A 23,625-nucleotide genomic window follows, 5' to 3' on the forward strand; every position below is an offset into this window, starting at 1 on the left:
ATTTGGTTCATTTATTTGCTCTCCAGTTTCTGTTTATTGCACTGGGAGCTCAGACACTCAACATTCATGTAGATGCCTTCCACTGTCCCTCCAACACCAAGAAAAAGAGTGAAATGGAAGGAATTAATTCAAGTCTCTATAAGCATCCTGTAGCAAACTACCACATTTTAGCCTTAACTTTACGAAAGTATCATCTCTTGTTTCAAATCTACCAGGTGAAACATTATTTTTTGCTGATAGTTTTTTTATTAGGAAAGCAGAATAATTTTTTCTTAATCCACCTTTTAAACATCATATCAGTTTTTATATAAAAAAAAGTCACTGTTGGCTTTCATTTTTGTTGCCCTAAATAACTCATCTTGGTTGTGTTCCATAGCCTTCTTTTGTCATCCTCATGACACAAAGGAGATACATCAATCTTGTTTCATTTGAAGTGCAGAACACATTATTTGAAATGTCTGTCTTTCAGAAGCATCATGTACAAGACTGGAAGGGAACTACTACGGAGCTTGGGAGGTGGTTGTAAGCAACCATCTAACATAAATGTGCTTTTCAGAGCTTGCTTCACTTCATTTTAAATGCTCCCCAGCCCCCATGCACTATACAATGTTGGTCTAAGACTTCATTCCACTGATATCAAGGACTGAGCTTCCAGATGAATCACATTTCATATTTCTTTTTCATTTACAATTTTTTATCTGCCTTTAGAAATGTGTTTTCACATAGCAAATCCATTTTAACTTGGTTTAAATAAGAATATGAAGCTTTAAGTTCTAGTTTTGAGCCATTTCAATTCCCTTAGTATGCAAAAAATCACATCTCAATAAAAGACAAATGTTTCTTGCATAAAATGTAAACTGAAGTTTCATCAGCAAAAGCTCATACAATGTCAAATGCAGGAGAGTAGAATACAGCTCTGTGAAGGTTCAAATGGACATAGAAAGTAGCCAAAAACTCAGAACAGTTTATTATTCACTTAATTTTAAGCCCCTTGTCAAGAATTTCCTAAGGGCAGCTTAGGCTTCTCATGTAAAATAAGTTAATACTGATCTACAGGGACAAACACTGTTTAAAAACTGTTCCTTCTGAAGAAATCTCAATTAAATGAGTGCTGGAACAGGCGAGAGAATGGGTGAACAGTCAGGAGATTTTCTTGAGAGCATCACCTCAGTTAGACAGTGACAAGATTTCACTTAAGACTAAATGTGGCTACAAGCCCAAAGTAAAAGCCTACAAGGAATTTTAAAGCAGCATGTTAAATTTTAGTATTGAAAGAGTGCCTGCCTGCTGCTGGAAGACCGATCAATTAATAAGCTCTAACAGACTTTACTGAAAAGACAACCTCAAGGCACACTATTTATATGACCAACTCAGTGCTCTTACAGGTGCACTAACTCCTAAACCCAGAGAAACAGAAGATACAGATGGAGAAGGATTTTCTTACCTTCATGTTGTGGCTTTACAAGATCCAGCATCTGGCATAAACAGTCTTCAAATGGCAAAGGTTCTATGGCCATGTTATCTAATTTTTGGCACTGTTCTTCATAAAAATACTCCAATTCATACATAGACAAAGCACCATCCCCATCAAGATCCATGCAGCGGAACCAGTATTCAATGCTGAAATTCAGTAATAGCAAAGAGCTGTTTATGCAAACTTACTACAGAATTTCAAGAATTCGTGTTGCCTCTTTTAAAGGCAAAACTAGACTTAAGACTACATTCCATAATGCCATAGAAAGTCATTAAACACCACCTACTGTGGTAAAAGTTTCTGGTATTTGCCATCGAGTATTGCATTTGAAAACACATTTGTTAACTGTGTGAAGGAGAAGACTAAAACACATGGTTTTATATTAAAAAAATAAAAAGGGAGCCAATGAAAAATTGAACTATGCATCAAAACTTTAGTATTTTGTTTTTTTCCCATATTGAACAAGCCATTGAACCTGTTGTTCAACATGTCACATTATAGGTTTCTTATCAATGTCATACAGCTAATACCAGCTGCACAGTTTCCCAAAGTCACTGGCATCATGAAACAACTGCAATTTCCTTTATGTATGACCCTGTCTATAAGCAGGCCACACAGCATACGGAACAATAACATTGAATTAGCCTCATAGAAGTCATGAAAAGCAACAACAGGAGACACCAGTAAATAAGAATGATGCAATGAACTGGGCCAGTTTTCCACTCATGTTTTTATAGTTTAGCTTCTTCCATCAGAGTTCCAGCTGTGCATCAGTGGTCCCCATCTAAGGACTGGAAAAGCAATCAAGTCAGTCTTTGTTTCTGTTAAAACATAAACTTATTCTTACCTAGTTGGTGTTTTCTTGTCCTCTTCAGATATCAAAAACCAGACAAAATCAGCGTAGCTAATCTTCCCATCTTTTTGTGCTTTTCTACCTCTTGAAGGCCAATGAGGAAAGAGAAAATTTATTTTAGAACACCTAGATTTTACTAATCAAAAGTAAGGATTATTTTCCTTGCTGCTATTAACTATGAACTCCTAAACAACACAGTGTTCGTAAGATAACTTGTCACAGACGACACTGATCATCCAGGATAAGGAGCTTGTGTGCTCTGTTCTATTTCTAATGCAATGGTAAAGAGGGGAGCAGCTGGAAAGGAAAGTAGCACGCTGTCCTACAAGGACTTTCTCCCTGGGCAGCAAAGCCACTGCTTAATTGTTAACAGAAGAGATATCTCAATTAATTTTGTAATGATATGTTATATACAAGTACATATGCTTCTTAGAATTTCTATTCAGGTAGACGTGATGAGAACTTAAAGCTTTACAGAACTCCAGTGGCTAAAAGTTTCGGAATGGAAATGAAAATGAAATAGAAACATTCAGGAAGTGTCCGTGACAAGAACATAACTGTCTGTTTCTACTCACATACCACAGAACAGAGCAACTGAATAAGTTCTGGAGACACATAGTCAACCCTGTCTAGTAAAAAGTCAGGTAGGCAGTTCCTAGATATATTACATTTCAATCCTAAATTTTTTTGTTTTATTTTCAAGGTGTCTAAGAAAATATGGTATATGTTTTTGTCTTGCCCAAAAAACTCATATAAAGGAGTAAGCTCTGGACATATGCCTGTCAAGTGTCATTTCACTCATTTCAGCTTTTGTTATTTCTGTTTATCAGTTGGTTTCTAACTGCAGATACCATGCTAGCAATATGTTTCAAAAATGAATAAAATGCCATAAATACACGAGAGGAAGTCAATCCAAAGGGGAAAAAAATGCAAATTAACTCAACCAGAGGCATTTTTGTAAATTTATTGATGCAATAAGCATTTATTTTACAAGTAGTACTTAAAAGCCCAGTTCCCTTTGAACATTTTACAGGTTTGAGGGATGGAAAAACAATGATGCCAACATTTCTTCCCTTCCTCATTCCCAGCCCTGCTAAATCACACAATATCCAGGGTAAAGAAAGGGGAGCGAAGAACTTGGACTGTGCCAAAGGTTCCAAGAGCACTCTAGTACTACTGGACTTTAAATTAATAATAAATCTTGAAATTCACTGCTCCATTGCAAGGGGAAGGCATTTTTTTCTCTGGGAATATCATACAATTTAACAAGCAAATATTAAATTGGATTTAGATCAGCATACAAATTAAGTACCTTGTTACTGCCCCTGAGAAGATCCGCTCTATCATCCTATTTGAAATTGCTGTGAAAAAAGGTTTAAAACAGTGTCAACTCAATACAAGTTATTTTTGCTTTGTATTGTCTAGTTGAAGAGTTTACTGGAACCCTTTTTATATACACATCTGTGAGAAAGCTCATTAATCCCTTTGAGTCCTTTTGGAGAGAATCACTTAACACAAAGTCTCCAAAGCAAAGCTAGAACCAACCCGCTTGGAAATCAGATTCTATACACAAATAGTAGTGTACTAAAAGTAATAAAATTGGCTGATTAATAAGACAGCATTTACCAGTTCTTTGACAAGTAAATCAAGTTTTCCAGTGACATTAAGTTTTACATGACCTTGGCAAAGAGCCAAAATGGAATTGGCACGATCATACATACTAAACATATCTAACTGATTCTGCCAGGCATCTATTTCTGACATGGTTCTGATCCATGCTTCTATTTTGAAACCATTTCAGGGATTTTAGAGACATGTCTTAACCGAGCACTACCTCTGTAAAGGATATTCAATTTATCCTTAAGAATTTGTGGATGGTACTCAAAGCAGCACATGATACTATTCTCATAGAAGAAAAATTACTTCTCATTATTCTAGCTCTGAAATAAATTTTCAGCACTGTAGAAATACTGATAATTAAAGCAGGTGGTTAACAATTCAGATAATTGATCTGTTTTATGTACGTATGGTGATGCCATCACCACATCATTGTAGTAAGGTCACTAGTGCCTACTTAATATTTATCCCCAGAACTGTAGGACAGCAAATTTGTTTCACACATATATGGTGCTGCTTCTTACCTACTTTTGAAATAATGAAGTTTTCAACCTTCTCAACAACAGCTACATACTCACATGTAAGAAAATATTGAAGTGCTTATCTAGTGTAATTTAGTCCAGCAACAGTACAAAAGGGAGAGTAATTGATGTAACAAAATTGATGTAACCAGATTATCTAATTTTGACAGGCAAAAAGACTAAAGTGAAGTTATCAGACTCATTTTATAGTCTTTAGTCTAGTTCTCACTAAGCAGCCGCCGTTAACTTTCAACCAAAATTCCATGGTTTAAAGGATGCAAAAGTAAGTTGCAAGTGGCATTATATCAGTCGTGCTTTCTTTCTGTAGTGTGCTAAGTAGAGCAGCCACTCAGACGAAAGCAGATTTCCTTCCTCATTGTCCTAAAGCATAGTCAAACTTCAGTAGGCAAATTTTTAAAGCAATCAGAATTGTATTTATTCTTTTTGGGATTTTTTATGGGACAATATTCCATAATCACTTTGTGCTTAAGTAAGCTTTCCAGTCCCGAAGGAAACACTATTGAGATGACCATGGACAGAAAGCATCTAGAAAACCCTCAACAGTTCCATACAAGCTACAAGAATATTTAAAATAGTTCAAGACTACGGAATCACAGTCACTGCATATTATGAATGCAGGAAATGTAAACCTGCTAACTAGTGCTACATAGTATTAAAACAAAATGTACTGCAGCTAAGTTAGCAAAACTTTAAAATAAGCCAAGTACCTGAATGTATGTTTGCCTTTTCTACTCTTTTCATACCTTGCCATAAAAGCCATTGTACTTGAATAATATCAGTATAACTGATAGTTTCCAAGATAACAACACAAAATTGCCAAATGCAACCATTTATAATACACCAATACTTAAATGATATTTCCTCTACTTCTTCACCAAGATCAGAATTAAAACTCAGAATTTTCCTCAAATCTGGTATTGGTAGATGCAAAGCAGCATCACAGATGACTTGTCCTGCTTTATTTCACAGAATCAGCAGGATCAGCTATACCAACACCAACAGACTCATGAACACCGGCCTTGGCATTTAACCACTTCCTCAGCTGAAAGTTTACAGGTCATTTAATACATGTAAACAAAGGTGCTTCATTTGTCATACCATGATCATTATGACGAGCTAAATCCTTCCGATCAATATAGAGGTCATGGTCTGTATCCAGCTCCCAAAATTTGCAATAGATAACATAAAAATGTTCATATGAGAAGTACTCTGTCAGCTGGTTAATATCAGCTTCCTCTTCCAATAATGCCACATTCTATTATCAGAAGGATAAACAGAACACGTTAAAGAGTTTGTAAGATGTTTTGAATGATCTGAGTTCTCATAACCAAGTTAATATCTAATGCTATTTCAGTGGAACAATTTTTATCTTCAGGGACAATGAACACTGTACAGCATGACAGCAAAGACTGAACACACACATAGTAGAAAACTAACGCATTCACAGAAGAATGAGTATATCAGCCCAATTTCTGCTAAACGCATTTGCATGTATACACCTCTAGATAGAAGAAATGACATTTAAACATATTCTAATGTATGAGAATTAATGCAATTGGGTCTTCACTACTTTTTGGAAAAGGAACAAATGTTACTTACGTTACTTCCTTAAGCAATTAGTTAATGCAATTTTAAAACTTCTAGAAATAACTGTCTTGTAAAATTTTAGCTATTACGTACCTGCAAGAAGTTGCTTTTCCTGAGCTCGTTACAAGTTATTTTTCCAGACCAGGACCTATTTACTGTATAAAATATTCTCTGTATGACCTGCAAGAAACAGAAAATGGAAAGAAATCTTAACTATGACTCCTAAACATTTGTTAATGATGTCTTAGTTCAGCATTAGAGAGCTCTATCTTTCCCCTATTTCTATTCTTCTAGTTACTTAACAGGCTTCTCTTGTGTTGTATTACCAACCCATTCCTAAATCTATATCTAAACTCATGTTGATAAGTCTTATTTCAATGCTGCAGTACCCATATCTCACTCAGTAATGTTGCAGAATACTTGTATGCTATCCAAAGTAGGTCTATTGGCAATTTCACTACCTCCTAGTCTTCCAGATCTACAGGACATCATCTAATAATTATATTAATATATCATATTACTTCAGATTAAAAGAACTGTATGCTTGTTATAAGACTGTTTTACTTCATAAATGAATTTACAGAAATAGAATTGGGAGTGTTTAAGGATCAGAATACAGCAGATGTTACTACTTCTGAAGTCCACAAACACGACAAATCAACAGTTGACAGAAATATTTCCTGCAGGTGCAGAGAGAGAATGTTTTTCCCCCATTAAATTTTACTCTATTTTAAGCTTCTTGGGAAAAAACCCTGTTAATAGCATTAGAAGTAGTACATGAATATTTTCAAGTGAATAATAATAATTAAAAAAAAAAAAATCTATGCAAGAAAGATGAGTAGTTCTTGTGCCTTGACTGATACTGGAACCAGAAACAAATACATTCAGTTGAATACCCAAGACTATTGTTTAAATCAGTTTTACATGTACATCAATTTGATGATCTTACAGGTCTTCTCCAACCTAAATGGTTTGATGGCTATTTTGGACAACTCATGCATTTGGTGTAATTTGCTTGGGTTTAGTTTACAAACATAAGATTTTAAAATATGTTTTTTCTGCTACTTAACTGAACTCAGTATTCACCTCAATTAGGTTGACTTATGTCAACCAGATATACATTTCAAGTCAGTCATTCACCACTAAACAAAAACAGACAAAAAAAATCTAAACATGTTATGAACAATAACTGCTCAACTGGTGATTAATTATACCCCCTAATTGGCAAGACTCAATATTGCACGTGTAGCGTTTGATTTGCAACAGAGCAGTTACCAGCTAAAACCCCCACCTCTTTAGGAAGCTCTTCCCCCCACTTAAAATGTCCTCCCAGCTAAAGACTAAGTTTTTATCACTTCAGATTTTAATTACAGTAAATCAATAGTTTAAACTAACCAATGATTTCTGAATTACAAATAGAAGAGTAATTTATCTATGAAGTTTTAACATAAAGCATAAACTGTAGAGCAGCAAGCCCTTCAGTTCTTACTTCGAACAAGAACAGCCGGTTCAATAACTCCAGATAGAAGAACATCTTATCCTACTTCTGAAACTTAATTAATTCTAATTGTGAGATTTAGGGAAGGCCCATTTTTGGCTTGTACTACAAAGTAATTTTTTCTAAAAAGGTTTTTGCCTTAGCTTTGCAACTTAATCCATCTGCATGTCATTATCTCATCTGTTATACATTTAACTGGTCTAAAAATAAAAACAAAATTGCATGTTTGGTAAAGACAACTGGGAACAGACTTAAACTGTTTTCTAAAGTGTATTGAGGCAGAGTATAAGCAAATTGTCAGAGAATTGCCTTGTTTACTATGCTGCATAGTGCAGAGAGGAAATGGTGCAATACAGAGATTACAAATTCAAGAATTCATAGTTCAGTTATGCACATAACATCCTTGCAGAATAAATGTAGTATCTCATTTGTCAGGACAAACATTTTTAACATATTTCAGCTTCATCTTGGCCACGTGTACCTAATCTTACCACTACACTGACCAACCAATTTATACTATAGAATAGCAGACAGAACAGATTGGTTCCATGGCCGAACAACACAAGACACACGCTAAAGAGGTGTATGTAATGCATATGCATACACACACATATGTATATATGCATGTCTATATAAAAACACAGCAGAAGAACAGCTCATTTGGTTGGCAACTGGAAGTATCCTTTAGAAAAAACTTCATGTAGTGAGGTAAAACTAATGGCCTTATTAGTCATGCCTTATTTCATCTCAGGGAAAATGATCCATAATTATCAGTAATAACTTGCAGGACAGAATTTTAGAAGACTGTATCAGGCAACAGTTATGCCATCCTAAATGACAAGAAAGGGCAGAGTGCTCCTGCCATTTCTGAATCTTTAAACTAGTATTCCAAATATTGTTGCCATATTCATACTAGTTTATTTCTGAGATTTTGGTTTAAGCACCAATTTCTGTTGAAGACTACACTAAATTTTGTTAGTGAAGTACTGCCAGCACTGTTTTATTCAATATTGCTAGAGTAATTTATTTAATATTGCTAGTTCCTGCAAAGAAAAGAAACTGAAAATGGCAGGACCTTTTCTTTCCCACTGTTCTTCAGAACAGGCACCAAGCTTTCACAATTTTAGCCAGAACAGGCTTTGATACAACCCCGAATCCATTAAGCAACAAAAGAGCTCACAAGCAGAACATTTCCTTCAGCCACAACGGACAAGAAAGTTCTGGGAGCTCACGTAATCGTTATAACAAGAAGCAAAATCTAGTGCACCAGGACGTACTTAATAGGTCAGCAAGTCTCTGTAAGAAGGATATAACAAATCAAAACCAAATGCTCTCAGAAAAAGCTTCCACAATTTTAGCCTGGGTCAAAATATAAGATGGATAAAAGATAAACAACTCTGCATGTTTTTTGTTGGAGAATATTCATTAAGCTAGTTTTCAAATGCACTGAACATCAAGTGAACTGAACATAATTTTGAAGAATTTTAATCTTTTGAGACTTCAGTGTAATCAGCTGTCTAGTCCACAGTTGAGAAAATTTAATGTCACTGATTCTTCCCTTGGGTACAGAAAAAATACTTTAGTCACATAACCCTGGGAAGACAGAATGAAACTTTTCATGTATAAAACCATCTTAGGAAGAAAAGTCCCCAGAGAGGAGAGCGCTTCAATATTATCATTATTTCACTTAACACCGAACATAGTCATATTAATATAGATGATTCATTCAAGATTTCATTTAATTAATCCCAGATTAAGGTCAAGATTCTAATGAGTACAGTCTACAGCCACAATCAAGTGTTTAAGATAACAGCCTGCTTAATGTTCATTAACTTATCCAACACTATTACAATTCAGTATCACCAGTATTAAATTCAGCAATTTCTTATAGATGTTAAGAAAGACTCTTTCTTAAGCACCATAGTTTTTCTTCACAAGATTTCTAGTTATGTAGAAATGAAGACTGACAGCATACTCTACTTTTCTCAAGAGACAAAGATGCTTAGACATATTGATTAATCCTAATTTTGACTTTCTTATTTAACGAAAAAATAGCTTTTCCAAACACAAATCACTTACTGTTGTAATGTACCGAGAATGAAATTCAGACGCTTCTTTTAAAAATGAAAGGCCTGGATGACTATTCACCACATCCTACAAAAAAAGGAATAACAATATCCCAAAGAGTATTCATTAGTGACTATATAAAACAATTAGTACAGAATAGTACATCTGCTTCCTTAACCAAAACAGTTCAAATTAACTACCACAATCATTAATAATAACTTCATTTACAAAATGCTTTACATAAATAACACTCCAGACTTCTTAAAAATAAAATTATCTTTTAAAGAACCATATAAACAAAAGCTTTCATATATTTTAGAAATATAATAGAATTTTTTGGCCTATATTTTAGATAGGCTAAAGATTTTGAACACTGCTGACTGCTGTAGCTTGTAATTTTGTGGCTGACTATGAGTCAGTAAAGTCAATTTAGGCTTTATTCAGTCATTACTAAAGGTGGTGTTTACTGTTCTTTCAGTGAAGCTTTATCAGGTCTTGAATTCATATGCCACTTTTCCTTTGCCCTCCTAAGGCCCACCTTGACTTAAATAACTTCAGCTGCCTTCCTAAACATAAAAGATTCCAATAGGTGTGGTATTCCTGCAAGCAATTTTAAACCCCTGCATCTTACTGTAGCTCTTAAAAAAAGTCCTCACCTTATACAAAATGATTAACTGTAAACAAGTCACTCACTAGCATCTCAGTGGACCCTGTAAAGTGAGTTGTACTAAATATTATCAATAAACTTTAATGATGACAATGAAAAAGTACATTTAGGTCAAAAAATTCAGGGCTTTGCCAGTTCATCATTTTGTTGTGTTTCCAGAACTAGTTTCAGTTGCAATTTACTTGTAAAAAAGGAATGAAGTCTTCTTGCACCAAGTAGTTACATCCAGGGTTCATAAGAAGATGAACAAACTTTGCAGCATCATCATAGCAGGTCTGAAGTATTCTGAAATGTAAATATTTCCATTTAATATTCTACACAGAAAATTAATCATGCTACCTCATGCAGGCATCCTAGAGCAAGGCCTATGAAACTGCGAGCACAACATTTAATTCAAAAGCTAATTACAAATGTCAAACTAGGCTCCAAGTGAACTTATCAAAGCAGTACTGTCTCATACATTTATGTTAAAGGAGGTGGGTACCTCTTGTAATTGATTACATGAATAGATATTTAAAAGTTAGAATTAGAGGAGAACTAAAAGGAATAAAAGGCATTTTGTCCAGAACTGGCATTTAGAAGTTAGGGCCACTTTTCCCATAAACAGCCAGTCATTTACCATATATTTTAAAATCTATAACCTCTGTAAATGAGGATTTGTTTGTTTATGTAAAGTATTAAAGTATTATTTAGTTACATTTTCCCATGTAGAAGTTTGCTGTCAATGGTTGATTATGGCAAAATGTTTTATTTCCCTTTACAGATGAGATTGCATTCAGAGCTTAAAATATCACATTTCAATGAAAAAAATGCAGTACTTCTAAAAAAAAAATCTACTTACTTCCGCCACATTGCAACAAATTTATGAACCGACACGTATCCTGTTCGTTCACCTCCAGCACAATAAAACAAGGGACCTTTCCAGTAAAGTGGGCATTCACAAGCCTACAATAAAGTGTACATCAAGTCAGTTTATTGCTTTTTTATCTGAGGGTTACTCCCTTATTTATAGATCATTCAAAAATTACACTTTACAAATGTTAAGAAGAAAACATTAAGGCACAGATTGTTTAAAAATTGTTTCTGAAACAACTGCGCCTTCCAAAATAATTCATTTTAAGCAACTGCTCTAGGCTAAAGTCCAAAAGTGGAAAGCAAAACACAGTGCAACTTGAAGCATTCCTAACAGATGAAAGCACTTGTGTGTCTGCTCTGCCCATGCTCCAAGCAGCTGAATGGAGTCAATGTTAATAAGCTCCGCTCAAGAGCTGGCTATCTTTAAGCTAACCTCAAGACAGCACAAACAGTAACAAAACTTCTGAACTGGAGAAAATTTACCTTTGTCTGTCTCAGAGGATGGCTCAACTCATCTGCATCCTTGCACGTGCATGGCACATCTTCTACTCAGTTTTAAGTAGTAGGCTGGCCTGCCCTGATCAGCAGTACCAGTTACACCCTCACCACTTCAGTGCTCCCATGTACACCTACAGTGCTGTTTCTGTGTCTGCTCCAAGCTTCCTCAGCCATAACAGCAAAGTACCTATCCTGCCTAAAACTGACTACAGCTGGGAGTACTCAGAAATGCTGGCATCTCCAAGAATCTCAAATAAGATTATGAATACTGCAAGACGTATAAGGTCACCAAAGAACAGTTCCTTCTCATGCAGTAGTTTAACCAGTACTTCAAACTAATAAAAAAGGGAGTTTGACAGACAGAAAGGCTTTGTATTATTCTTCAGGAGGGTGCCTTTCATCACTGAATTGTAGGTGACTGGACCTTTCCACCTTCCTTGCTGAGAGGGAAGGGTCTCTTCCATACCTCCCCACTTCTGTGTTGGATGGAGCTGTGGAAGACAGGGATCCTATCATTCAGCTTAGTGGTTAAACAGTTTCGGTGAGCAAACAAGGAGTCTCTGAACCCCCAGTCCTGCTCTTGTGTAAAGTCTTAGTTTCTATTTTCTAGACCCTGAACTTTAAATGCAAAGTGACAGGAACAGGGATAAGAACCTGAGACTCATTACCAAGACCATGGCTTGCAGTGATATTTCAAGCACTGATTCAACATTAAAAAAAAAATGGAAATTTATGTTTATTTTTACTAGCTTATTGTCTGTTACACAAAAGTTTAAAAATATTTGCTGCTTTCTAAGCTCAGTATTTTGTCACTCCACCATAACTCTGGATTAGTTCTTCAGTAATAACTAGAGAGCTATAATCTCAAGTTACCAAACCATTCTGTCTTTCAGTGTCTTTACAGTGGAGGTTCATTACACAGCCAAATGAAAAAAAGTGTGGACACCTGAAAACAAAACAGATATTAACAGTGCTTTTGCCTTAAGTGTCTTGGTCAATATAGAATGCAGAACAGCATACAATATGCCCTTTAGTATTTGGTTGTCTATGCAGCAAAAAAAGGAGTTCAAGTTTTGGTTTAATGTTTGTTTCTTTTTGTCAGGTCATTTGATACACAGTTAATGCAAAAAATTACACACATAACTATGTGTATCAACAATGTAGAATATTGTTGGATAATAACTTGTAGGAGATGAAAACACATAATACAAAAAAACAAAGCACATAGAACTCATCTTTCCTTTCCATAGGCATTCAGTAGAGTAAGCAAGTTCTCACCTTTGCAACCTTCCCCATATCTTCTAATGTTGCCCTCTCATTTGGAAATTCAGAGAAAGTTTTCTCAATTTTGGCAATCACAGCATCTATATTCACTTTTTCCTTAGGACATCCTCGAGGAAAATAAAAAGTTGGAATGTTTTGACTATGTGAGGGTGGCAAAGTTTCTTCCTTCTTTGTCTGAACCTGAATAGATAAATACACATTTGACAGTCAGGTACAATGAAATCATGTAGTTATCTGCAGACAACTTAAATCTCTTGGTATTATATGTTCAAACACACCTTCAAAAAGACTTCAGATTATAAGTTGAACAAGCTATTTAAGAATGAGAGCATATTGGAAAAATTAATGAGTATTTCCAAAACCTGTCATTTCGAAAGATTTCTAGGATGTTAAAAATTAAATAAAGACAACTTCAGTCTTCAGCATATGAAGTTTCAAGACTGATAAGACAGCTTCTTGGAGACATCTGAAATTACTCAGGTTTTATTATCTGTTTCAGAAAAAAACCCTTCAACTTCTAGCTTAAAGGACAGATTATGAGAGAATTTGCTTTTGAAATATTTCTACTTTTACCGCTTCAAGCTTTTGAAATAAACATGACAACTTTGTTACAAACCACCAACTTGTTTAATTTAGTTACAGCGAAGATTTTCTTTTTTTTTTTCCTCCTAAAAATGACAGATTTTATAAAGTAATAAATGATGTCTGCAGAGGGATTTTTTTGGTAAATTATACACAATTATAGTATGAGACCTTAGAAATCCATTTCTCAAGAATTGTGATATGTCATACCACTAAAAAAACCCCAGATGACCAATAACAGGAGAAATTTATTTAGTTTCAGTAAAGAAGAATTTACTTTGTACTTAGTTAAGAAGCAACTCAAAATTAGCAATTAAAGATGAAGTCTTTAATCCCAACACTACTATTCAAATGTAGAAAAACAATGCTATATGGTGACTCCTCCTAGTGTTGAATATGTTCAAGATCCTGAATTCTATCTCTCAGAATTGGGTGAAAATAAACCCAAAATTTCTCTAAAAAAACCTCCAACCCTCATTTTACTCCTTATCATCTTTGCCAAAGTGCCTGTAAATATACTCAGCTTCCTACCACAGTCAAGGTCCTTCCATAAGTCAGTGAAAGAACTAGGTACTTATGGACAGCAGATTTTAATTTGCAGAGTTCCAACTCAGGAGCCTTTACTGGAATGCTACACATGCCTGAACTAACCTTTCCTTCCCCTCCTCTGCATTTGAGCCAGCATTCCTATCCACAGCAGCAGAATTACCTCAACCGTGATACAAGTTTTATTTCATAGAGGAAAAAGTTACCTTGAATCTGTGACACTTGGAGTCAATGTCTGACACCTGCTAAGAATCCTGCAGATAACAACTTTTGATATCTAATCATTAGTTCAGTAGTCCAGTTGATGAGGCATCAGCATAGAATAAAAGCACCACAAGGAATCAAAAATCCCTTTCAACTTCCAAACTTTTGGGAATTATAAAGATAGTAATGTTTTATTCTCTAAGTCACATCACCACCATCGCTACAAATAATGTCTGTAACTGGGTAAACACCTTGTTTCATTCTAGAAGCCGAGTTCTGCCCATCGGCACTTTAGAAGAGCCCTAGTAGTTACCCCCTTTCTCCTCTTCCCCATTTACAAGAACTGCCTGGATTAACATAAGATTAGTTCAGTTGGTCAGAGCATGGTGCTAATAATGCCAAGCTTGCGGGTTCGATCCCTATATGGGCCATTCACTTAAGAGTTGGACTCAATGATTCTTGTGGATCCCTTCCAACTTGGAATATTCTCTGACTCTGTCATAACCACTCCCATTCGAGCTGCTCAAATGGCCAGCGAAGTGGCAGGTGTTCCAGTTCTTCAGGGGTGCCCAATGAGGTGTGGCTCATCGGAGAAAAAGGGAAGGATAAGTGCACATCATAGGCTACTAACATTCCCTGAATGTTGCAGGTAACATGAGGTAAAACAGTATTTCAAGGAAGCCTAGTACAGACAGGCAAGGCATTTTTAAAATTCACAGCCAGGGAAATTTAGACCTTCAGATTAAAAAAGAAAAATTTCTTTTGAAAGGAAAGGTAGGGGCAGAGGTAAGACTACACTGGAAAAAAACTGCAAGACAAAAAGAAAAGCTATCAACAGAACTATTTGTTCTTCAGAAACTTTATATTTTCTCAGAAACTACTAATTACTTCAGATAGCACAGAGCACACAATAAATAATTTCCATCGGTCCAGGTTAAAAGTTGTTCTTAAACACATGTGGAGATGTCAATCCAGGATTTGTAATAAAACCTATCCTAGTACATGTTATCTAAAAGAATTTTAAAGTAAAGGCTTTTTAATTATTCATTTTTCATCTTACAGTCTGGAACATGTTTACAACAGACAAAGATTACGTGGAAGAAGTTAAGCAACAGATTCAGAACTGAAAATAAACATATAGGTAAAGAAAATTGATTTTTCAAAGATGAAAATGTTATATTTAAGCATGACTGAATTCAGCATGCTTATTGTAAAAATATATAATATTTATTCAGCTCTAAAACCAAGCAAGTATGGACTACAAACCTCTCAAGGCAAGACAAATTAACTATCCCTATGCTGGTTTCTCAAGGTTGGTGAAAGATGAAACTATAAAAATGCTTCATTTACATTAGCAAGTGTATGATCACTTCACAATAACTTCTGATAGATTTATTTGGTACCTATATACAGCTACCTAGTATGAATACTCTCTAGGGCACAAAACAAAATGCCCTTGAACATTCCTCGTGGTACCCAGCAACCGACCTCAGAGCACAGCTTTTGCTCTGCATCTGCCACATGGATGTTCTGAGCACACTAATGCTTCTTAAATGGCACCAGCAACTGAATTGTGCTTAGTATCAGTCAACAGAGGGATAAGAGCCTGTATCAAAGAAAGAAACAGGTTGTCCAAAACTATCAGCTCCAACTAATGCACTACAAAGTTGGTATTATATCTCTTCCCTCTTCTCACCTTCCAAGAAGGGCCAGGGATTCTTCTTTTCTTTCAGTCTGAATCCCATACAATAACTGAAAAGCTCCTTGTACAACTGAGGCCATTCTGCTATATGTGCTCTAATGAAGGAACAAGTGATACTAAAAGGGCTCTAAAAACTTCATTATTTTCTATAATTTCAGCTACTAGTTACTTCTGTAGATGCATATACTGCATAACGGATGAAACAGTCAGTTTTGTTATTTCAGGGCAGTTAAAATGCACTAATATTAAACTGTTCTAAAATTAATTACAATTTTAACCGGGGAATTTCTTCATTGACAAGAACTGCTGGAAGTCTGTTAACATCAAATCTTTGACTGGAAAATTTGCAGGAGCAGTTTGTTAATCTCTTTACACAACAACTCCGTTTCAATGGTTAATTTAACATTAGAAAGTAATCTACATCTATGGCTTTAAGTTAAAACCTTACTGTACAGGTACAGTAAGCTAAAATGACAAAAGAGACTGGTTTGGTCAGTGAAAATTTTCCCTGCAACTTTCTGAGAAATAGCACCAAGAATAACATCCTTGGAATTAAGGAAAGCAGGTGTATAAGCTTGTAAATAACTCAGACGTATGCTGCAGTGTCAGGACTGAAGGGAGCATTAACCTTTGCAATAAGCATATATGAAATCCAGAATCTATAACTGTATTGTGAAGTTGCCACTGCAGTTTAGGTTTTATGTAACAGATGGGAAGTGAGGATTCCTTGAAAATTTCTTGATTGTACTAACATAAAAATAAAATAAAAAAAACTTATGTAAGATTTGTCTATAAGACAATTCAAGAGAACTTTTAATACATAAGCAGTTTTCATTCCCAACATATAGAACTGTAAGGACTGTCCACAGCCATCCAACACTTACTTGCCTTGACTTTTACAATGGAAGTTTATACCTCATTGGAGGTCACTGTTCGAAGGGCAAACTTCTGATTTTGTTTTGCAGCTTTCCAGATCCTTTTCCAATGATTTTTTCAGCAGTTGTTTATAATAATAATATTATGAAATCAATATTATAATCACAATACAGTAATATAGTTAGTATACCCTAGAGAACATCAATGAATCTTATTCCAAACAGAGAAATTCATTCTTCATGCTAGATAGCCTTCTAACATATCCCAACTGATGAGTTGCACTCAGCATTTAACTTTGTTATAAGCAAAAATAAAGACATTAGGAATTTTAAAAGGGTGCCCTTTTCCTTCTCTCTCCACTGAAAGAAAGAGCTGATGCTAGGATACAGTCATTCAACTACAGGATGTATTTCTGAAATAACAAGGAAGGGGGAGCTTGTTCCCAGATATTTTAAGAATGTATGCTCAGTAATGTCTAGATCTGACATTTGCATGTAGTGACTGTCAACTAGAAATACTGAGCCCCACAAAGGGGTTGAATATATCAATTCAAATTGAGTGAAACTTCACTTAAAAAAGACTTGCTGAAAAAGGGAGCAAGGTAAATATGTTTATAAATGTAATATTTTTTAGACAGCTTAGAGATTAGGACACAAGGTCATTGAGTCATCATAGAATGGTTTGGATTGGAAGGGACATCCAGTTCCAACCCCACCCCTCCTCCTCTCCATGCTGTGGGCAGGGAATGTCACCCACTAGACCAGGTTACTCAGGGCCCCATTTAACCTGGCCTTGAACACTTCCAAGGATGGGGCACCCACAAGTTCTCTGGGTAACCTGTGCCAGTGCCTCACCATGCTCACAATAAAGAATTTTTTCCTAATGTCCTCTTTTAGTTTAAAACTGTTCCCCCTTGTCTATCACTATCAGGATTGAACTGATTCAGTATTTGCATTTTTTTGACATGACTACAGAATAAGACAACCTCATTCAGAAATGCTGATGCTTTCTAATATCTGACAGACAACAACATTTGTTCTGCCTGTTTCTCTGGAAAAAAACCCCAACAAACAAACCCCCAAACATTTAAAACAGAATTATGGAGTTCACAGTCAGCTCTTGCTGTAGTATTTGACATGCACTTCCACAGGGATGTCCATATTAAAGAAAAGTCAATGGATTGCATACAACATGGTCAAAACAGGACACCCAAAAATTATACCTCACATTTATACCCCAACTTCACTTTAGGTTTTTACTAAGTCATGCACCATAATCCCATACAAAAAATGGCATTACATATCAAAAATACTTTAAAGAGATTTTTTTCTTTTCTTATATATTTCACTTTACACTAAACTTACCTAGGTGAAACAAAGTGCATAATAAGCTAAGAGGATTTTCTGCAGAGGTATGCCATTCAGCCTTTCAAATCTTAGCATACCTGCAACCACCCATGTACATGCTCATCAACTACCCAACAACAAAACCAGATACTGCATAATGTTCCCTAATACACAACAAAAAATGGAAGCCAACATGTTACCCAAAGGGTAACACTTTTATTACCTTCATTAAGTTCTTTAGAATACAAGGTGTCCTCCAGCCTATCAAAGCTAAGTAGTAATTGTGAATGTAACAAAATGTTATCAGTAAGCAGGTTCAAAAGGAATACCTAACCCCCCTTCCCACCTCTCTGACCTTTTATAGCCAACAATCTAAGTCTGGCCAATAAAATCACAGAAATATTTCTTCTTTAACTTACTAATTGATTGCACAGTGAAACTCAGCATTTCCCTCTAGATAAGCAATTGACATTATCAGTAGTTTTATGGAATTTAAATCTTAAAAACACCAGGTAAAAGACTTATGCTACTATTGTCTAGAAAAGGGTTCAGTCTCATTTGAAAGAGAGACATTGATTCTGAAAAACCTGTTCTAACACCTCACATATTTTGGCATGTTAAAGTGCCTTCAGAAATCTGCTTCAGGATAGGTAAAGTAAGGTTACTACCAGAACTTTTCTCAGAAAAAGCCCAGAGAAACATGTCCTTTGCAACATCAGCTCTCTTAAAGAAGTTATGCTTTTTCCTTGTATACTCCTCATCAACTTCTTTACAGCCAAACTAATGAGATTTACTAGTGCAAGATTCCACTGACTGTACCACTTTCCATTCAGCTTCATATGCTTAACAGTATTTTTTCCTCTGTGAAAGATGATTCTTGGACAACTTAAAACTTTCAAAATTTGTGTTTGGTTTTCCCCCCCCCTCAAGTTCTATTACTCTAAAATCTAGTTACTGTGCTTGAAACCAACTTGAAAACAGTAAGTTAATCTGAAAGCTTAATAATGAAGTTTTACAGCATGGCATAAGGTAAGCTACACCACAGCACCCCTGCATCTTCCCCCATGCCCACACTAGCTTAACTAGAGAGTAAACTCTCTAGTCTACCATTCCATGTGTCAGTAGTGATAGTGAAGCAATATGATGAATTGCCTTAGGTCACCGCAACAGCTAGAAAACAAAGTTAATCCCCCACCACCCTACATTTGTCTTCGTTCAACCTCACACAGTTGATGCCAATTTAGAAGCAACATGGTTCTGATGTTAACATAAGGAAGGTTAGAGGAGTACTGTGGCAGTATTGTTTAAAATCATCTTAAATTAGGCTTAAAACCATGCTGAGATTGTGACTGATTTTGCCTAACTTAGTCAGAAATGTAAGACATATGTGAATGATCAAACTCAGAGACACCTACAGAGAATTAACCTACGCTAAAACCAGTCATCAGGGTATATTTGTAAAAGTCTTTCCTCTGGCAACAAATGTTTTACTGCCAGTTGCTTCCTTCTATCCTGGTCTTCAGCTTGCTATCCTTCAGTCACTGTCTGGCAGCTGTTTCTGGATGTGTTATATAGAGACTAATTTTATGCTCCTCTTTCCTTTCACAGTAAGAGATAAACATCTATTAACTTTAACCCTGATGCAGATTTTGTCTAGTTTACTTTTGCTGTTAGCCTTAACTCAGACAATTTTGCTCATCTAGTTTAGTCTTGGTTACTTGGTTAATATTTGTGCTACAATAAGGGGAAGGAAATGCAAAAATTAATACACTTTTCTATAAAGTTCTAGCAATATACCATTAGAAGACGAAAAAGTACTTCAAACTACACGGTTTCTGATTTTATACATACTTGTCACCCGAATTAATGCAAGGGAGCACGGTTCAGAAACCCTCCCAAAGCAGTCTGTGTTCCAGTTAGCAAATCTGTGTTCACCTTCAAATTCTGACCAGATAAATATGTTGGGAGTCTCCTTCCTGCATGCCAGGTTGGGCACTCATCTCAGTTTTACACAAACTATCACTCTCATCTTATTTATGCATGTTCTTGGCCACTTACTGTCAAGTCTATTTCTGTACAAAAGTATATGGTAATCTGGTTTTGTGATTCACTGCAAATGATAACCCACAATGTTAAACTAACTTTAATCCAGAGATAGAGCTCTGTCCCTTTTTGGTATAATTGACATGTTACAACAAGTAGCAATTCCACAAGCAAATCAAAAGAGATTCGGTGAGGTTTAGAGCAGCCAGGAGTAACGTGAAGAAGGATCCTGGGTAACAGTAAAAATGAAGTCTAAGGAATGCAGAAGGAAGGAGGATTATGATGTAGTTAAAACTAGAGTTCCATGGTCTAAAAATATATACAATTTTTTATGTGTTATGCGAAAAATATTTGCAATATTCAATATCTTAATTTGCATACAGTATATATCAAAGAAAATATAACCATTTTTATATTTGGGTTGTCTATATGCCAAGCTTATTGTGTTCAGAAGTTCATAGTGCAGACACTGTTACTGGAAGCTGAGATAAAACAAAGAGTGAATCAAACCGATCCGTTCCCTCTGCTGTTCACTGACAACCTGATTCAAGTAAAACCCTTTCTGTTCTGGCAAATGGTGGCCAAACTACAAACAGAAAGCTCACAAGAGTTAGTAGATTTGGATGCTCCTTGGTTTTTTGTTTGTTTGTTTTTCATCACTCAGGATCTAATTCTACTGTACCTCTGGTGCAGTGACTCACTACTGTGGTCCAAACATCAACAGCAGAATATCAGGTACCTTCTACAGTATCCCTGGCTACAAAGTGACAGGGATGAGACTGCACATTCATTTTACAATTCAATGTTGGAAAGTTCAGCTTATTAACAAACTAGAATTGAGTTTTGTCATTGAAATACTGTTTGTATGGTAACTTCAGATTTTGAGGTTAAAAAAAAGGGGTTGTTAGCTGTTTGCTACCTGAAGCTAATTTCTCCCCTTATTTTAAGTCTAAAGACAGCAGCATAAGCAGTAGTTCAGCTAGTTACTCTTAATTATTTAACCAAGACAAATTGAAACAGCCAAAATGAGCCTCAATAAAAAGCTACTGAAGCCTCAGAGCATGCAAAACTTTGAACCATCTACACAAACCTATTTGGGAAAGTGTGTTAATTCTCATGTAGGAGGAGACAGTAGGTAGTGGCATCCAGGAAAAGCTGCTACCTGAAACTACCATCTGGGGTATTGAATTTAAAACCACATTCAACTAAAAGCATGTGTGAACGGTCACCACAGGCAAGCCATATCACATGCACACATGCAAAAGCAGCATACAATAAACAAGGAAACCCTGGGAAACTTTCAAATGGTCAAAACCTGATTTTCACTAGTTCAGTGAAGACTGAACTCTTCATCTAAGGTAAAATGGCATTTTTCTGCACGATACCTAACTATTATAGCACACACTTCTCAATCTTCTCCCTTCCAGTAATATATATGCTGCACTAACAGATCTCTCACCCAAGTTCTTCTACAACTCTGATTTTGGAAACACTGGGATTCTCCTGATTTGCAGTTTGGTATAGCTGACATAAATAAATTATGCAGTCCTACTGGGAACTGGAGGATGCAATTACAAAAGCATTATTGCCACAGAAACGCCCCTTAACATGGCTGCACAGGTTTGGGGTTTTTTTTGTACAGTCACATAGAGCTTCAATATCAAAAGTTATGCGGTAAGAAGAGTTTACTGATTTATTCAGAAAAGACCTGGGGTTGGGACAAAATGGATGAAGGTAGTTACCTCCCTCCCCTCAAAGCCAGGAACACAAGACCTTTCCATATTACATGCACGTCCATCAGTAACTTGCTTTTATTTGCTGACAGAACTTTTATCAAAGGCTTTAGAGTTAGGACCCTCTAAGAGTTTGCCGTGGTTGACCAGTGAAAATATTTTTTATCTCCTCCAAATGCCCTACTAATTTAAAAATGGAAAAAAGTACAGATTATGAAGCGGAAAAAAGGAAGATTCTTCAGAAAAATCTACCCCGTGAAATGCAATGTCTCTTACATTTTGTGATAAGACAGAAGTAGTGACAAATATTAGTCACTGTATGACTACTAGTGCCTGTCAAACAGTCTCCAGTTTATGAATTATGTTAAATTAAGTACACCCCAGTCACTAATATCCAGTTTGCCATATATCTGCAGCTTTCTCAGAAAATACTCCTACTCGGAAAATACCCAGATCATAAGTCAAATCAGTTCTTCTGTCCAGTATATTCTGTTACCCCAACTGTTCTCAGCAGACAAGCTGGTAAGATCCTCCTAGTACGTGATCATTTTGATTGTACACAGCCAAGGGACCGACAGTTATATCTGAGACAATTCTAACATCTGTCTACAGAAAAAAGCCCTTGTCAGGACAGGACATCAGTTCAACATCAAAAGTAACAAGTACAGCTTAGACAGACATCCACTTAAGCTCTGCAATAGCTTTTTATCCTTCCATGTTTACAACAAAACAAGTTTCAATCACTCTGACTTTAAGAAAAATGCTCTCAAAGAAGAAAAATATCACCAAGTTTAGCCTTGCTACTGAGCTGCAAAGTCAACAGTTGGAGCAAGTATTCTGTCAACTGCTTGCCTGGTGGTGCCCCGAAAAATTCTGATCTGGACAATTGCAAAAATAATCTCATATCCCTCTTGCCCTGTAAAATCGAAGGACATTTTGTATGAAGATGTGCCAAACTGTTTCAGGTTTTCTAGCATCAACAGTCACAGAACATCTAGTATTAGTAGCATTTGATTACAGAGGCATGGGAAGTATGTTAAAATGGAGAAAAGGATAGCAGATCTTTTATTCCAAGGGAAGAATAAATACATCAGAACTCTTCAATGCTGAATTGCTGAGTCACAAGACTTAGCTGCCGAGGGAACTGACATCTAGGCTCTTAAAACATGCATGCAAATAAGCTGAAACAAACTTGCACCATATTGGCTTCTCTATGGAAACAGTACAGATTTGCTGTAATAATAATTTAATTACAGCAATACATTTTAAGTTTGAACCAGGAGCCTCCATTGTAGAAATAGTAAAAATCTACCAGTTTGCTTACAGCTTCCTTTAAGAGGCTAAAGCTTAAAACATGGAAATCCACTAGTTTTCCATTTATGGAAAGCCTCATCTTGACTAGCAAGTCTCAGCAAGCAGCTTATATATTTTCATTGTGTCTTAAGTGTTGGCATTAGCTCTGGAAAACTGGCATTGTATCAGCAAGCTAGCATCAAGTATAACTATTAGCTACAGTTGGAATGAGATCTGTATTCCATCTCTGGCCCTCCCAGCAAACACTCGGGTTGTGTTCTTTAACAAAGCATTTGTGTGCCTGATGTAAAGGTATTATGTAAAAATGAGTATCAGGTCCTCCCTCTGGGGTGTTAAA

The 23,625-nt window shown here is 35.9% G+C and overlaps 1 protein-coding gene across 3 annotated transcripts in view; it reads right to left on the reverse strand.

The window, feature by feature from the left end:
- The window catches only part of PPP2R3B (protein phosphatase 2 regulatory subunit B''beta), a 47,128-nt gene that overhangs the window by 3,038 nt on the left and 20,465 nt on the right, over window positions 1-23,625 (reverse strand). For all 3 annotated transcript variants that reach the window (XM_027726383.2, XM_027726384.2, XM_027726385.2), the window contains 9 exons: window positions 12,937-13,122; window positions 11,147-11,250; window positions 10,488-10,590; window positions 9,651-9,725; window positions 6,167-6,253; window positions 5,585-5,741; window positions 3,640-3,688; window positions 2,322-2,411; window positions 1,445-1,620 (listed from right to left, as the gene is read on the reverse strand). In XM_027726383.2, the coding sequence (XP_027582184.1) occupies window positions 1,445-1,620; window positions 2,322-2,411; window positions 3,640-3,688; window positions 5,585-5,741; window positions 6,167-6,253; window positions 9,651-9,725; window positions 10,488-10,590; window positions 11,147-11,250; window positions 12,937-13,122 (1,027 nt within the window). The remainder of the gene's footprint in view (window positions 1-1,444; window positions 1,621-2,321; window positions 2,412-3,639; window positions 3,689-5,584; window positions 5,742-6,166; window positions 6,254-9,650; window positions 9,726-10,487; window positions 10,591-11,146; window positions 11,251-12,936; window positions 13,123-23,625) is intronic.

Source organism: Pipra filicauda, unplaced genomic scaffold, assembly GCF_003945595.2.
Source record: "Pipra filicauda isolate LSUMZ 115617 unplaced genomic scaffold, ASM394559v2 scaffold68_size4259465_pilon, whole genome shotgun sequence".
Classification (NCBI taxonomy): Eukaryota; Metazoa; Chordata; class Aves; order Passeriformes; family Pipridae; genus Pipra; species Pipra filicauda.